Source organism: Papio anubis, chromosome 17, assembly GCF_008728515.1.
Source record: "Papio anubis isolate 15944 chromosome 17, Panubis1.0, whole genome shotgun sequence".
NCBI classification, from domain to species: Eukaryota; Metazoa; Chordata; class Mammalia; order Primates; family Cercopithecidae; genus Papio; species Papio anubis.
The window spans coordinates 46,890,199-46,908,335 of record NC_044992.1 but is presented as its reverse complement, the minus strand read 5'-3'; the positions used below and the strand labels follow the sequence as shown (position 1 = coordinate 46,908,335).

Here is an 18,137-nt window from a genome sequence, read left to right as displayed (position 1 = left end):
GTTTGTTTGGTAAGTAGTCACTGAGCTCTGTATCAGGCACGTGCTAAATGTTGATAGAAGCAGCATAATATACAGACATTGACATCAAACAGTCACTATGGAGAGAGGACAATGGGGAATATTATAGGAAGAGCAGATTTGGAAAGAGAGAAGAAATGGGAGAGATAATGAGCTTGTTTGCAACTTGTTGAGTGTGAGATAAGTGTTGTATATGTCTGCGGCTTTCCAGGTCTACTGGAAATACAAATTTGAGAGTCAACAGCAATGAAAACTTGGATCAGAAGACAGAGTATGTAAAGTGAAAAGGCAAAAGTTTCAAGAAATAGGCCCCAGGAAATCATTCACATCTAGGAGACAGAGAAAGAGGAATAAACAGGATATAAATAAATAAGTGAGGTAGGAGTGGAACCAGCAAAGAATAAGCTAAGGAAAGAGGTTTAAAAAGCAGGGACTGGCCAGTGGCAACCTATTGCAAAATGGTGGAGTAGGACGGGCAGAAGCCAGACCACAGTGGGCAAACAAGTCAACTAGAGGACTGGCTAGCACTGTGGGGCATGGGCCTTATTCTGATGCATCAAGAGAAACTACATACTGCATGACAGCATCAGAATCTTGTAGACAAGTTAGGGGTATACTGTGATTTACTACTACTTCTCTGCCTGGCCTGGTTATTATCACTAAATTGGTTCAGGCTACCCAAGGAGTTCATGCATTCATTCATTCAATTTCTTTTTTTTTTTTTTTGAGACGGAATCTCATCACCCAGGCTGGAGTGCAGTGGAGCTATCTCGGCTCATTGCAACCTCTGCCTCCCAGGTTCAAGCGATTTTCCTGCCTTAGCCTCCTGAGTAGCTGGGACTACAGGTGCATGCCACCATGCCCAGCTATTGTTTGGACATTTTTAGTAGAGACGGGGATTCACCATGTCAGCCAGGCTGGTATCGAACTCCTGGCCTCAAGTGATCTACCCGCCTTGGCCTCCCAAAGTGCTGGAGTGCTGGAATTACAGGCATGAGCCACCGCACCTGGCCCATTCATTCAATTTCTAAAGTAACTAGGCCCTTGTTAGGTTCTGGGGACACGAATATTATTTAAACCTGGTCCCCACCTGGAAAATACTCCTAGTCTATATGGGAAATAGATACACTAATTGTGATATAACAGAAAACATGCTGTATACACCAAGAACTACTTATGCTCTGGACATAGAAGACTTTTTCATTCCTTCCTTTACCTGTGACCCTGAGTTTGGTATTGTAACAGTCAGAATGTTTTTTAGCCAATTTAATTGTATTTGGATGACAGTTTTTGAATTTTACTAAGAATTGTATTTTAATACGTTTTAAACTTTTTCATTCCTGTTTTAAAAAAAGATAGAGTGAATATGCTATGCAAGGGAATTTTGAATGAAAAAGGAAGTTTTTTTTTCTTTTGGATTTATAAATGAAGTTTCTACCAGGTGCCTACTTTCGTCTATGCTTGTTTAGGCACCATCTAAAACTTCAACCTCTTTAAATGTATTTTCATCCATTATTTTTTTGATGGGTAGCAGTTATTTCTCAAAAATATAAATACAAAAGAGTTTAATATGTAGATGAAAATAATCAATAGAAAGAATATACTTGTAGACTCTTTGTAGTTTAGAAAGACATTTCATACATCATGGCCTTCAGTCCTCACAATTCTAAAGAATTATACCTGGCCCCATGACATTTGAAGAGCTTAGCCCAGCTGAGCAGCTGGAACCTTACCTACTGCTGATGTGTAGTGTATTTCTGTTGTAAAAGTAGTAAATCTCCTCTTGTTCTAATGGGGAAGCAAAGGATTGCAATGAAATTATTAAACAAAATTATTTTTATTATTATGCCCATGAATGAGCTATTTGATAGTCAGATAAGGCAAAGATTAATGTTATCAGTAGAACTGAGGGTGGTTCCTTTACAAATGAAGCTTTTTACATGCTAATGCTCTTGCATTTGAAGTTATGTGATTTACTGATGGCCAGTTTAGATTCTTTTTTTTTTTTTTTTTTTTTTTTTTCTGAGACTGGTCTTACTCTGTTGCCCAGGCTGGCTGGAGTGCAGTAGCATGATTACAGCTCACTGCAGCCTGGACTTCCCCAGGCTCAGATGACCCTCCCTTCTCAGCCTCTTGAGTAGCTGCAACTACAAGCATGCTGTATTCCCAGCTATTCCCAGGTATTCTACCATACCTGGCTATTTTCTGATGACTTTAATTTTTTCTTTTCTTTTTTTTTTGAGATGATCTCGCTCTGTCTCCCAGGCTAGAGTACAGTGGCATGAACACAGCTCACTGCACACTTGACCTTCTGAGTTCAAGGGAATCTCCTGCCTTAGCCTCCTATGTAGCTGGGACAACAGGCACACACTACCACACCAGGCTAAGTTTTTGATTTTTTGTAGAGACAGAGTCTTACTTTGTTGCCTAGGCTGGTCTCAAACTACTGGGCTCAAGCGATCCTCCCACCTCTGCCTCCTGAAGTGCTGGAGTTACAGATGTAAGCTACTGCACCTGGCCAAGACTGTATTTCAATGAGAACTTAAACCTATAGAATTTTATCCAAACCTGTACTGAGATATCAGTATTTCATCTCTTGTTAGCCTGATTCACCTTTTCCAGTTTTTTCCTAATTTAAGAATAGGCATTTTCAAGAATAACAGACGTTCATTATTTTAAATTTTAAGAGGAAAAAAGAAAACAACAAATTGTATGAATGTCAAAAGTTTAGTTTGCATTGAAGCTTTATAATTTTACTGGTTAGCAAATATTAAAACTTTCCTTACTCTTTAGTTCTAAAAATATCATCGGTTTCTCTGTCTCATTACTTTACATACAAAAATGTAAATTAGAAAACGAAGATGACCCGTCGTTTCAGTGTTCTTCTTCCTAATACAAAGAGGTCACTGTGGGAGAGAAGTATAGACATTAATTTTATAAGGAAAACTGTTCTAGTTCATCTGTTTGCGCTAGATTTGGTGACAGTAACAAACTTTGTAGACTGAATACCTACAATACATATATTTCCCATTTTGCTCTTTAGTGCTTCAAGCTTCTAAATCCTATTAACAGCTGTCAAAACCTGGTAAACTATTTAGATGCTTTCACAATTTGTTTAATTGGATAGTTAGAAAATGGCATGCTAGAAAAGCCCACCCCCACTTTCTTTTAGCCTGGCTGAACATCTGTAGCATTAGGGCCTCATTATCTCTGAATTGGCATAGCAAATCAGTGGCATCATTAAAATGCCACATTAAGATGATTAAGCTTCTTTGTTATCCAGTTGACTTTTGCATGTGCTGAAGATTTCATGGTTATGACCCCCGATCCTTGTAAAACACTTAAATAACATCACCCTTTTGTGCCTTCCCTAACAGCCTCTACCTCATTTTGTCCCTTCTCACAATATCTCTGGCAAACCTGAGGATATTACTTCCAACTTTGTCCTTCTTAGAGTTGGATTCTGAGATCTTATAGTTTAAGGTGGAAATTCAGAATCTCTTTTTTGCACTGGGAAATTCCTAGTACCAACATGCTCTCCAAGATACCCAAGTTGCCTGTTCTGTTTGCCATCTTTGACAGGTTCTTCTCTCCAACTGAGCATTTTATGTGCCTGTAAAAACAAACTGAGACACAGTTGGCTGAGACTGCTATTGCCCCTGAAGGATTCAGATGTTGGATCCTTTCCAGGACCTATTGTTTTTGCAGTGTCTCAGGTGAAACCAAAAATGTCTACTCTGGAGTACAAGCCTTTCATGTGATAACCATCACCCCAGGAAATGAAACCATGTGCATCAGCTCCAGTGAGCCAAACCTTTGTTCTCTTCAGCCTACAAAATTCTCTCTGGGGTGTGTGTGTGTTCGTGTGTGTCATCTTCCTAAGAGGCCTCCAAAACATAGACAAAGATGGGAACAATTGTGCCCTAGAGTAGCTCCTTTAGAAAGAAGTTTAGTTTAATCTAATTTCCTATGGGTTAGATTCAATTTAGACATCTTTTCCCCACCTCTGGGAATGTATAGCAATTGCCTTTATCAGCAATTTGTGCTTTGGTATATTCTTTTCTCCACAAGTTCAGTTATTAAAAAATGTATTCAGGAAGCCTTTAACTTTCTTATTATAAAATAGATCATATATGCAAAAAGGCAAGTATAATTACATGTGTAGATTAAAGACGAATAAGAAACCATCCATACACCCACCACCTGACTTAAGAAATAAACTTCCACCAGTGTCTATGAGGCTTCTTCATAATTTTCTAAGTGTCAACTTAAGATGTATGTCTAAGAAACCTGATATATATTATAAGAAGATTAGAATTTACAAAACCAAAACATGAGATTATTCATACTGTAAAAGGTTTATTCACTTTACAAAAGAGTTCAGGATACTATCAGGCAGTTCCCTAAATATATTCAAGTATTTGTTGCCAGGTCTTTAAGATTTTCTGCCTTTATTAAATGAATGGGTGTTGCCAGTCACTGACAACTGAAGTCAGGGAGAAATCAACATTTCTGAATGTAGAATGTTAATCAGCGGGACAGTGTTATTGGTTTTGCATGAAACATTTTATGAACACATCAACTACATAAAAGCAGATCTGTAGCAGTGTAATAATATCATACTGAATATAAAGCAGAATAAGATGGGTGTATGAGAACAAAGAAACATAGTTTTTTTTCTAGTTAAGGGTATCAAGGAAGACTGCATGGAAGAAGTGTCATTTAAACTGCATGTGGAAGTTTGAATACACTGTTGAAATGGTAGAAGGATATTTTAGGTGTGGGAAAGGCTGGAGAAGAGGCTTGGAGAACTGTGATTAGTCAGGGTGCTGCTGTGCTTCTCAGACTTTAATGTGCATAAGAATCTTTGAGGATCTTGTTAAAATGCAAATTCTGGTCCAGTAGGTCTAGGTTGAGGCCTGAGCACCTGTATTTCTAACAAGCTCCCAGGGGGTTGCAGAACCGCTTATCCAAGGACCTCACTTTGAATAGTAAAGTTCTAATACAGAGAGAAAGGTGATTCAAGAAGACTGAGAAATGAGATGATTAAGTAGTCCTGGGGCAAGTTCTGGACAGGTGCTTGAATGCCTCATTAAGGAGTTTGAACTGTATTCTATAAGCAAATTAAATCATTGAAAGTTTTAAACAAGAGTTTCATTCTACAGCATGATTATTCTGGCAATAGGATGCAGTATAACAGAGGTCACATGTACCATGGGCCAGTTAGGAGGCTAATGCAATGATATATTCATATACCAGAAATTTATTGGATGTCTACCTTATGTAGGGCACTGTGTCTAACTCCAAGCAGTGGCTGTCAAACTGCATTGTACATAAGGTTTATGTGGAGAGCGTGTTTTTAAATGCACATTTCCCGTCTCCACCCCCAGATTAGTAGATCTATGGTAGGAGCCCAAAAATTTCTATTTTAAAACCACATAACCTCTGGTCTTACAGACACAGGTTAAGCAGTGTCATAGGGAATGCTGAGTTACACACACACACAATCTGTATAGCTTCTGCCCTCAGCTAGCTTACATATTTATGGGGGAGACTAGGGGAGGTGAGTTTAAAAGTAACCCAGGAAGAAGAAGCAGGCTATTTTCCAGCTGGGGGGATCAGGGAAGGCTTAGTAGCTGGGAGATAGCATATTAGTTTGACCTTAAAAGATATGTAGGACAGTGGCCAGGCGCAGTGGCTTACACCTCTAATCGCAGCACTTCAGGAGGCTGAGGTGGGAGGATCACGAGGTCAGGAGATCGAGACCATCCTGGCTAACATGGTGGAACCCTGTCTCTACTAAAAATACAAAAAATTAGCTGGGCGTGGTGGTGGGCGCCTGTAGTCCCAGCTACTTGGGAGGCTGAGTCAGGAGAATGGCATGAACCCGGGAGGCAGAGGTTGCAGTGAGCTGAGATCGTGCCACTGTACTGCAGCCCAGGCGACAGAGCAAGACTCCATCTCAAAAAAAAAAAAAAAAAAGATATGTAGGACTTGGACCTGTGGCCATGTTGGGGAAAGATCTTTTAGGCAGTGGAAATAAATTTGGACAAAACCAAGACCACTTAGAAGTTCTTTAGTTAAAGATCTAAGTAGTCGAAATTAATATGCCAAAGATAGGTTGGGGCCAGATCCCAAAAGTCCTTTTAAATTCTTTGTTTCTGAGTTTGGAATTTATTTTGTTGGCAGTGGAAAATATTGAAGAATTGTGACAGGGCTATAATATGACCAGAGCTAGAATTTAGGAAGAACAATCTTGTAGCAATGAACAAGATGAGCTGGAAAGGAGAAAGAAGAGAGGCAAGGAGAACAGTGCGGGTGCTATAGCAATAAGTAGATCATGGGAAAGTCATAGGGTCTGAGAATTAGGTAATGGGCATGCAAAATACTAGAGTGGAGAAACAGATTAGAGATTGGACAGACAGACAGAACCACTGAATGATTGAATGTGGGGCCCAATCAGGAGAAAGGAAAGATGACCGTAAGGATTCTAGCCTGAGTAACTGGGAAGATACCTAGGAAGCCTTCAGAAACAGAGGACTAAAGAAAGGGAGAGACATTACACCTAGAGTTATATATATAAGAATTAATCATATAAGATGTTAGTTGAAGCCTTAAGAATGAATGAAATTGCCATGCAAGAGGGGTATAGAGGGAAGAAAAAAGAAGGTTAAGGACAGTATTTAGGATGCAGAGGGAAGAAAAGGGGCAAGAAGGAAGCAATCAGAAAGGCAAGGAAAGAAGGTACAGTTTCACTGAAGAAATAGGAGTGCAGGGGCCGGGCACAGTGGCTCACACCTGTAATCCCAACACTTTGGGAGGCCAAGACAGGTGGATCACCTGAAGTCAGGAGTTCGAGACCAGCGTGGCCAACATGGTGAAACCCTCTCTACTAAAAATACAAAAATTAGCCAGGTGTGGTGGCACCTGCCTGTAATCCCAGCTACTCGGGAGGCTGAGGCAGGAGAATCGCTTGGACCTAGGAGGCAGAGGTTGCAGTGAGCCAAGATCACACCACCGTACTCCAGCCTGGGTAACAGAGTGAGACTCCGTCTCAAAAAAAAAAAAAAAAAAGAGAGAGAAAAGAAAAGAAAAGAAATAGGAATGCAGAAGAACAAGGAATGGTGAGAGGTCAGTAGTGTTGAGGACTACAAAGAAGTTGGGGAGAGTGGCATACAAAAAGGCATTGAATCTAGGAATCAGAATATTATGGTTGGTGATATTCAACGGAGCAGATTCAGTGAATTGTGGAGGCAGAAGCCATATTATGGAGAATTCTGAGGCCTTTTTGAGGCTGTAGAGGCAGTAAGCATAGCTTACCTGTGTCTCTTTTTTTTTTTTTTTTTTTTTTGAGACTGAGTCTTGCTCTGTCGCCCAGGCTGGGGTACAGCGGTGCGATCTCGGCTCACTGCAACCTCCGTCTCCCAGGTTCAAGCGATTCTCCTGCCTCAGCCTCCCAAGTAGCTGGGACTATAGGCATGCACCACCATGCCCAGCTAATTTTTTGTATTTTCAGTAGAGATGGGGTTTCACCGTGTTTGCCAGGATAGTCTCCACCTCCGGACCTCGTGATCCGCCCACCTGGGCCTCCCAGAGTGCTGGGATTACAGGTGTGAGCCACCGCGCCTAGCCCACCTGTGTCTTAAATCTGTCTAGAAAGGATTGTTGAGGCCAGGTGCGGTGGCTCACGCCTGTAATCCCAGCACTTTGGGAGGCCAAGGTGGGTGGATCACGAGGTTAGGAGTTCGAGACCAGCCTGGTCAAGATGGTGAAATCTCGTCTCTACTAAAAAAAAAAAATATAGCCAGGCATGGTGGTGGGCACCTGTAATCCCAGCTACTCAGGAGCCTGAGGCAGGAGAATCGCTTGAACCCGGGAGGCAGAGCTTGCAGTGAGCCGAGATCGTACCACTGCACTCCAGCCTGGGCGACAGAGTGAGACTCTGTCTCAAAAAAAAAAAAAGAAAGGAATGTTGAGAGAGGATGAATTTAGGTATGATGTGATGAAAGGTGAAACCAAATTGCAAAAGGAAAGGAAAAGAGGAGTTGGCACCTAGAGAGCCTGAAGACATACAGTTGATAGATCTTGGAGATCGATTTGATATGGAGATTGAAAGAGAAAAGGTTCCACAATTTCACGACTTGGAGACTGGAAGAAGGGTGATGCCATTTGTCAACAAAAATAAGTCATAAATTAGAAGTAAGTTTGGGTTCAATGATGACAAGTTTGACTTTAGACACATTCATTAGTATTTTCTATAGAATTTTCTAAGTAGAACACCCCTTTTCTCTGCTCCAATAAGTCTTTCGGAATGGGATGAATCCCTTCATTAGAGCAGGCTTGTGCCTTTCCTGGTTTTGGTGGACTCTATTTGGAGGCTAAGTACTGAGCCTAATATCTCTCAGGAATCTCATTCATACCTTAGATTCTAATTTATTTTATTTTATCTTTTTTGAGCTGGCGTCTTGCTCTGTCGCCCAGGCTGGAGTGCAGTGGTGCAGTATTGGGTCACTGCAACCTCCACCTCCCAGGTTGAAGCGATTCTCCTGCCTCAGCCTCCCCAGTAGCTAGGAGCCACCATGCCCAGCTAATTTTTTGTTTTAGTGGAGATGGGGTTTCGCCCTGTTGACCAGGCTGGTCTCAAACTCCTGAACTCAGGTGATCCACCCGCCTTGGCTTCCCAAAGTGCTAGGATTACAGGCGTGAGCCACCACACCTGGCCAACAATTTATTATGACTTACCTTGAGAAGGTAACAGAGTTGAATATTAGAATAAATTAGAATCTGGTTGGGCACAGTGGCTCAGGCCTGTAATCCCAGCACTTTGGGAGGCTGAGGCGGGTGGATCAGTTGAGGTCAGGAGTTCGAGACCAGCTGGCCAACATGGCGAAACCTGGTCTGCACTAAAAATGCAAAAATCAGCTGGGCATAGTGGCACGTGCCTGTAATCCCAGCTACTTGGGTGGCTAAGGCAGGAGAATCACTTGAACCTGGGAAGCAGAGATTGCAGTGAGCCGATCGTGCCACTGCACTCCAGCCTGGGCAATGGAGCAAGACTATGTCTCAAAAAATAAAATCGAATAAAATAAAAATAAATTGCTGATCTCCAGTAACCAAGCAGAGAGGTCATTGAAGTCATTCATCTAAAACTGGTAAGACTCCAAAGGCAAACCAGCAACTATGTAAGCCCAGAGGACTTCTCTAATACCCTGTCCCTGTGTCCTTATGTCCCTGGGTCTCAAATACTGTCTTCCTTGCTCTACAGCTGGCTCCTAAAGGACTAAAGCTAAGATCTACTCTTGAGCCAGGATAGTGTAGTATTGAGTTCCAGGTCAGACCAACTAAAGCCAAAATCCTGAGGGAAAGGAGCAGCTCTCTTTTGTCCTCTGTTTTCAGAAAGACCCAACACATTGATCTTACTACATTTTAAAGTTCAGTGACCATAGAGTGTGGCCTGAGTCTGGTCATGTTCACATTTTCTAACCAAAATGGAAAGAATCCTTTTCTGCTGGCCTTTTCTATCTGCTGTTTTTGGTTTTCAGTAGCTGAAATTTTCCGTTGAGGTTCTTTTAAACGCCTACATGCAAACTGAAGCGCACTCAAGCTTTGGTGGGATATTACCCACAGCTGGAGTGATGGAGGAAGGGAGGCGGGTATAAGCCTCAGGTGCATCCTTCTCTTAAAAAAAATTTAAAAAAAAAACACTTAAGTAAACAAATTCCATTTGAAAGCAGGGAAGACCTATCCAGAGAAAGAAGGAAGTGAACCTCTTTCCAAGTAGGAAACAGATATCATTTCTTATATAACCCAGATCCATAGGGTGGCCAAATTTGAAACATGTTGGATTTATCCTACAGTCCTACATCTTTGCTAGTCAAAGAGTGAAACGTTGTGAACCATGAACTGTGGTAGGAAGCAGTGGAACGGTGTGGCAGCCCTGGCTCCTCTGATGGTGGTTAGGCCCTGTCTTGCTCTATTAAGCAAACACAGTTAATATAGATGAAAGGTAACCTTGATAGAAGTGAAAATTGAAACTTGGGTTCAAGGTAGCAAGCCAGGCACAGCTGCAGTTGTACTTCCTCCTATGTGGCAAGAGGAGCAACACTTACTGATGTTTTTTGGAAGGGATGTAGTTTTTTAAAATATCTTTTTTTCAGAGTGTTTTGGGTTTTAACATTTACACCACTGATGGGAGGGTGTGGAATATAGTTGGTAAGAATCCACTTAGGCCTTATATGTCTAGTGCGTGAGGTCAAATCCAAGTAATTCATAGTTCAAGGTTAGGTTTTGCGTTCTAATCACACCTCTGCCAGTAACTAGACATGTAACCTTCGACGAATGACTGAAAACGTCTCTGCTCCCAGATTTCCTCATCTGAGAAACGAGAGGGTTGGATTAGATGACATTTAAATTCCCTTCCAGTCCTCCACTCCATTGATTTGTGATTCCTCATGGGGAGGGACAACTTTCGATTTCTAGGGACCAATGTTTGAAAAAGTAAGCATTTATGTAGCATATTTTATGTATGACAACTCCCTTACAAGTGTTTATTATTCTTACATCAGGCAAATTTTTAGTTTTACTAGTGTCAATGCAAGTACATAAATTTGCTTCTTTATTATGTTCTTCATATTTTTCCCATGTTCTTCATATGTTCTTAGACTCTTCATGAAGAGTATGATAGCTGTTCTTTTAAATTTCATTTATTTACATTGCAGCTCTTAAGATAGTACTTGGTCAGCCAACTCACTTGAGCCAGTCCCTCCTCTCCTATCCAGTCCTATTACACAATCCTTGAGTCCTTGAGTTTAGCCCTCCCTAACTTGGGACCTAAGGGTCCTTCCCCTTATTTAGATTGAGCCCCATTTACCTGTGTCAATGAAAGTAACTCCTTAGGTTATATGAAAGAATAACTAAGCCGGGCGCGGTGGCTCACGCCTGTAATCCCAGCACTTTGGGAGGCCGAGGCGGGCGGATCACAAGGTCAGGAGATCGAGACCACGGTGAAACCCCGTCTCTACTAAAAAATACAAAAAAATTAGCCGGGCGCAGTGGCGGGCGCCTGTAGTCCCAGCTACTCAGGAGGCTGAGGCAGGAGAATGGCGTGAACCCGGGAGGCGGAGCTTGCAGTGAGCCGAGATCGCGCCACTGCACTCCAGCCTGGGCGACAGAGCGAGACTCCGTCTCAAAAAAAAAAAAAAGAAAGAATAACTTTTCCTTTTGTCTTTCTCAACACTATTTCATTAGTACTGACAGCTTCCTCTACAGTCAATGTTGTGCCTTTATCAGCTCCAAGAGAGACAGAGATAAGATGTGTTTTAGCAATTCATATATGTGGAAGGGGAAGAGGCAGAGCATGGCTTAAAATTAGAAAAACTACGTTAACTATTCAACTCTTAATCTGAATGGCTTACATTGCATGCATTTGAAGGAGTCAAACAATATTTTCTCCTTGAAACCTAAGAGTACATCACCTTGCCTTTTTAACTGCAGCCACCAAAAACAGTATTAGATCTGAGAACCCTTCCTCTCCCCTAGTACTGGAGAAGAGTTGCTCAATGTTTGTTTCATGGCCACTTTGAGCAAACTTAGCTAAAATCTATTATCTGTAATTTTCTGGATAGCCTAAAACACTATCGTCTGTTTTTATGTGTAAGTATGTGTGTTTTCCTCTGACTGTGGTTCTGAATTTAAATAACGTGCGGTCATGCTAATGGTGCCTTCTTGTTTTGTAGATGTACAGTGTTTTGTTAGCTTCATTTGGTATTTAATTGTCAGTTGTGGGTCTCTGCTGTTTGAGCTGCTTTGATAGCTTCAAGTACAGTCATTCATTTCTTGCATTTTCTTCCCTGCAGATGATTCAATGAAAGTGAAAGATGAATACAGTGAAAGAGATGAAAATGTTTTAAAGCCAGAGCCCATGGGAAATGCAGAAGAGCCTGAAATCCCTTACAGCTATTCAAGAGAATATAATGAATATGAAAACATTAAGTTGGAGAGACATGTTGTCTCATTTGATAGTAGCAGGCCAACCAGTGGAAAGATGAACTGTGATGTGTGTGGATTATCCTGCATCAGCTTCAATGTCTTAATGGTTCATAAGCGAAGCCATACTGGTAAATAGTCTGCTTTTTTCATTCTTCTGAAAACTATCCTAATGCAGCCATGTGAGAAATGAAGTGGTGGAATTTGGAACTTTCGGTTACTTTCATTGATTTTTGCTATAATGCTGATGTGTGTCTCTCTCTCTGCATTGCCATTTACTCAGTGCTTTTTATTCCTGCCTCACCATGCATCTGGCAAACATATTGCAAATGCTATGAATAAAAAAAGACTGTAGAGAGCACAGTGTTCTAGGTCAGCCAAATACTTTTTCTTCAGTTTCTAAGTAGGAGTTGAATTGTGTGATTTGCTTCTTAGCCATCTTTCATATATTTTTGCATAACATTTTTAATAAGAGCAAATCTTCTTATTGTATTGGGTTCAAATTTGGTAAATGAAGGGGCATAGTTTTTATTTCCAGTTTAAAATAATGTATCTTCAGACAATAAACAGGTAGTCTGTAGAAATGCATACAAACACAACCACTGCACTTGAGCCAGTCGATTCCATTCTGCATCTCATATGAAGACTTTAAAAAGGAGAATTTCTAGCCCTCAGCACCTTGTAAGGACTTTAGTTTCTGGCTCTTTTTTCAAAAGAGATTAAATTTAAAAGGAATACTAAAAAATTAGCCAGGCATGATGGCAAACAGTTGTAGTCCCAGCTATTCTAAAGGCTGAGGTAACAGGCTCACTTGAACCCAGGAGGTCAAGGCTTCAGTGAGCCATGATGGGACCATCGCACTCCAGCCTGAGCAACAGAGCAAGAAGACCCTGTCTCAAAAAAAAAAGAAAGAAAAAAGGAATACCAAGTAATATAAAAACTTAGATCTAGAAAGCACTTCTAGAGCTACTCTTGTTTCTTTGCTCTGATTCAATATGATACTTAAAATAGCCTTGCTAGTGGGTGCTTTTTCTCTTCTAAAGAGGAGATTTCATAAGTAAGTCTTAGGCTTGCCTTGAAATGCAGCTCCAAACTGATCCCAATGTGAACAGTAACTGTCTAAAAGATGAGCTTTTGCCCTAGGCATCTAATCTGTGCATATGTTTCTCCACTTGCCTGTGATCAGAAATCTCCTTTTTTGTCCTTTTTAAAGGTGAACGCCCATTCCAGTGTAATCAGTGTGGGGCATCTTTTACTCAGAAAGGTAACCTCCTCCGCCACATTAAACTGCACACAGGGGAAAAACCTTTTAAGTGTCACCTCTGCAACTATGCATGCCAAAGAAGAGATGCGCTCACAGGGCATCTTAGGACACATTCTGGTAAGTGAGAGAAATGAGCACTCCATGTCTAGGAACTGCATTCCTCAGAGCCCAATGTGGAAACTAGAAAGAGTTAAGTAGGAAGGTTTCAATCTGTCGTTCTTGTTCTGAAGGGTTACAACAGCAGAGACCTCTAGGGCTAATTACACTGCCATTAAGGCATTAATTGCCCTCCGTCTGCCTCAGTGGAGATGATCATCTCCTCGCCATCCTCGCACCCCTGGAGAACAACACAGTCAGATAGGAAGAGCCCACCCTATAAAAAATGTTTTCTTAATTTTTGTGAGAAAATTATAGCCATGAGTATTTTCTTCTGGTAAACTTTATTAGATTGTTTTCCTAACACACATACTCTTTCCATTCAAAAGACGAGACAAGCAAATGATGTACAGTTTGTAAATTATGAAAAACTGTAATTTGGATATAAATCATTGTTTGGTGGCTACTTTTTGGCCATTCGGGATAAATTTCTTAAATCCAACTTTCCTCTTGATCAGCCCACTTTTTAAATCAACATGAGGTCTCACTATGTTTCTCAGGCTGGTCTCAAACTTCTGAGCTTGGGCATTCCTCCCACTTTGACCTCCCGAAGTGCTGGGATTACAGGCATGAGCCATCATGCCCAGCCAGCCTACTTATTTTAAATCTCTAAAAGATGAACAACAGTAAGGATTTGGAAAAAGCTATGTGCTGTCTTGATGTTTTTACTCCTTATTTTGACCAAGATAATACTTTTTTTTTTTTTTTTCAAGATTTAGAATTTCCTTCCTAGAAAAATAAGACTGAGTTTATTTTCAAATTTGGGACCTCATGTTCTTGATGTTATCTGGCAAATTTTAATTGGAAGAAAAGGTTTGTTTTCATGTCAGTTCATATCTACTGCTTTGATTAAAACCTAGCCCCAAACTCAAAACTTGTTATAATTCAGCCACTAGGATTAAAGAAGTCAGCCCCAACAAAACCCACCACGAGAGATCGTAACTGGCAAATGAAGGGTTTCTCTCTTTTACAACTCATTTTTCAAAGTAATGAATTAAGGATGAGTTTGGTTCGAAAAAATTAGAATAGTTCTCTACTGTTGCCTTTTTCAAGTAAGAAACAATAGTAGGCTTTTTAAAGACAGATTCCAGAGAACCCAATTTATGCAGAAACGTAACATTTTTAGCCCTAGCAAACCTGCATTTGTTTTAATTTAGGATTCCATAAGGATCTTTTAGTGCTTTAAATCCCAAAGCCTCTGTTTTAAACAGAGCAAGAGGAGTTAGAAAATAAGAATTTTAGCCCCTAAAACTGACAAATGCATTGAGTATATTTTATCAGCAATCAGAAAGACCAGCCTTGCACAGATAGTTGAAGTTATTACTTACATATTTCAAGCAATAAAGCATTTGGGGAGTTGGCAGAATAAAGGTTGCATGAATTGTATGGATGAAAGTTTTCCTTCATCTTAGACATTTAGACGAAGTCATTTTCACAATTCATTTTTATTTCTTTTTCTTTTTCTTTTTTTTTTTTTGAGACATAGTCTTGCTCTGTTGCCCAGGCTGGAGTACAGTGGTGTGATCTTGGCTCACTGCAACCTCTGCCTCTCAGGTTCAAGCAATTCTCCTGCCTCAGCCTCCCTAGTAGCTGGGATTATATATGCCTACCACGATGCCCAGCTAATTTTGTTTGTTTGAGACAGAGTCTTGCTCTGTCGCCCAGGCTGGAGTGCAGTGGCACGATCTCAGCTCACTGCAACCTCCGCCCCCCAGGTTCAAGTGATTCTTCTGCCTCAGCCTCCTGAGTGGCTGGGACTACAGGCGTGCGCCATCACGCCCGGCTAAGTTTTGTATTTTTAGTAGAGATGGGGATTCGCCACATTGGCCAGGTTGGTCTCGAACTCCTGACCTCGTGATCCACCTGCCTTGGCCTCCAAAAGTGCTGGGATTACCGGCATGAGCCACTGTGCCTGGCTCATTTTTGTATTTGTAGAAGAGATGGGGTTTTGCCATGTTGGACAGGCTGCTCTCGAACCCCTGACCTCAGGTGATCCACCCACTTTGATCTCCCAAAGTGCTGGGATTACAGGTGTGAGCCACTGCGCCTGGCCTATTTTTATTTCTATTATTCAGAGATATCCTGGCTGGGTGCAATGACTCACACCTGTAATCCTCTCACTTTGGGAGGCCAGAGTGGCCTTTGGGAGGCCAAGGCTTCACCTGAGCCTGTGAAGTTGGGTCTGTAGCGAGCTGTGATTGAGCCACTGCACCCCAGCCTGGGTGATGGAGTGAGACCCTGTCTCAAAAACAAAAAACCAAAAAAATCCTTAATTAGCTCAGTTTTTATTGTTTTAGCCTAGACTTTGCTATAGCCACGTGGCAAGGATGAACTAAATTTATCCAAATATGTCAATGTTATGCAAAGGCCATCAGTTTCTCTAACTCCCACAAACTACAGCAATCTCTACTTACAGCCAGATGGATGTCCAAACTAAGGAATCCTGTCCTGTTTCATTGCTTATACCACATTAACCTCCTTGAAGAATAAAAGGGCCCTATTTTTTTCCCCCCCAAAGAAAACAAGATTTGACCTGGAGCCAAAACACTGTGCTAAATGGTAATCACTAAATCCAAATTCTTCCATTTGTGATAGGAGGCGACTCTTTCAAAGAATACTCTGACATAATGATTAATCATAGACTATAACCTTATTTAAGCTTACCAAATTTAAAATATAGATTCAAAAGTATCCAAATACTTTGGCTTCACTCAGCAGTCTCATTTCTAGTGAACAGTTGTCACAGAGCCCCAATACCTGACCTGTATGGAACCCCTGAGGGTCACTGCGTGTGCCTTATGTTCTCCTTCTAGTGGAGAAACCCTACAAATGTGAGTTTTGTGGAAGGAGTTACAAGCAGAGAAGTTCCCTTGAGGAGCACAAGGAGCGCTGCCGTACATTTCTTCAGAGCACTGACCCGGGAGACACTGGTGAGTTCACACAACACACATTTAGCAAGCATCTGCTGTCCTAGGTGGTGAGATACAATAGTAAGTAAAAAGACTCATGGAATTTATATTTTACTGGGGGCAGACAGATTATAAAGAAAGTAAATGAGCAAACTGTAAGTTGAGAGATTAGAGGCTGGTAAGTGCTATTGAGAAAAATGAAGCAGTTACTGAGGAGCGAGGGTGAGAATCAGGGTAGGCTTTGATGAGGTGACATTTTAACAGGCTTCTTAACAGGGTGAGCAAGCCCTGCAGATAACTAGGGAACAGCAAGAGCAAAGGCCCTGGGGCACAAATTTGAAGAAGTGTACATAGTCCTGTGTGTGCGAGTAATGGGACTTGAAGCCAGAGAGGAAATGGGAAACCAGATCTTATCAGGCCTTGCAGGCTATTGTAAAGGCTTTGGCTTTTACTCTGAGTGAAATTGAAAATCTTTAGAGGGTTTTGTACGAAGAGGTGACATCCTTGGCCTTCTCATTTGAAAGAATCACTCTACTTGCTTTTGAGAAGAGATTGTATTTGGGGCAAGGTTGAAAATTGGGGGATCCAGTTAGGAGGCCATTGCAATAATTCAAGCAAGAAAAAATTTTGTGTTGTTAGTGGTAGAGGTGGTGAGAAATACTCTAATTCTCTGTATATTTAAAGGTAGAATCAACAAGATTTCCTAACAGATTGATAAAGAATGGAGTTGTCAAAAAATGGCAAAAATTGAGGGTAGAGGAGGTTGGGGAGTGGCTAGGGAAGAGTCAATTAAAACTACAAGGATTTTCTTTGCACAGGGCCCAATTTATATCCTTGTCTACTCATATGATTTATTGTGATGCTTCTATTTGGCTTTGGGGATTGCTTGTTTTATTCAGTGATTTGAATTAGATACCTACTGGCAATTGGTTCAAACACTAGATGTTCTTCTATATCTCAATTGTGGTTTTATTTCCTTTTCATTCTTTAGTTGAAACAGCCTGAAACTTTTTTGTGTCACATCTCTGCTGCTGTCCTTTGTCCCATTGAGTTGGCTGTCAGCCTGGTTCTGCAGCTTGGGTTGTCTGACATTTTTATTTGATAATTTGAACCAATTACTTATTTAGAATAGGTACAAACCCTCATGGGATTTAGTGTTTGACAGCAATTGTTGCAGTTGAGTAGTTTGAATAGCCTAAAACAGAAATATTACAAAAATATCACAGAAATAACATGAAACTCAGGAAAAATGGAGTAGAAATGACTACTTAAACTGCCCTCATTTTGAGTAAGAGGAAACTTTTGTTTTAGATAAAACCTATTGTATAATGTTAGGAGCTGGCCAACTGAATTCTGTTGGCTTGCAGTGCTTCTGCTTTTTATCCTAGTGGCATCTTTGGTTTTATCAAGGAGTCGGATTTCTAACTTGATAAAGGAAATCCAACTTATTTGGATAAAGCTTATCCAAATAAAAAGAAATGTTTACTCCCTTATAAAAAACAAACAGGTCAGACACAATGGCACGTACCTGTAGTCCTAGCTACTAAGGAGACTGAGGCAAGAGGATTGGTTGAGGCTAGGAGCTCAAGCCCAGCCTGGGCAACAAAGCAAGACACCATCTCTAAAAATAATAATACAATAAAAAGAAAAACCTAACATTTGGGTTTTGACATCTTCTTCTCTTTGTTTTGTTTTGCTTTTATCTGAGTCTGCTTGCTAGGAAAGGTTTCGACATCTTAAGTGACATGCTTCATGGCAGTCAGGCCGTACTTGCTCAAGGACGGAATGTAGGCATCTCTACTTGC

General features: G+C 40.9%; 1 protein-coding gene across 3 annotated transcripts in view; it reads left to right on the top strand.

Moving 5' to 3' along the window:
- The window catches only part of IKZF3 (IKAROS family zinc finger 3), a 98,852-nt gene that overhangs the window by 58,339 nt on the left and 22,376 nt on the right, over positions 1-18,137 (top strand). For 2 of the 3 annotated variants that reach the window (XM_009190514.4, XM_003912943.5), the window contains exons 4-6: positions 11,874-12,134; positions 13,217-13,384; positions 16,237-16,353. In XM_009190514.4, the coding sequence (XP_009188778.2) occupies positions 11,874-12,134; positions 13,217-13,384; positions 16,237-16,353 (546 nt within the window). The remainder of the gene's footprint in view (positions 1-11,873; positions 12,135-13,216; positions 13,385-16,236; positions 16,354-18,137) is intronic. The other variant, XM_021928308.2, reaches the window with a different exon arrangement.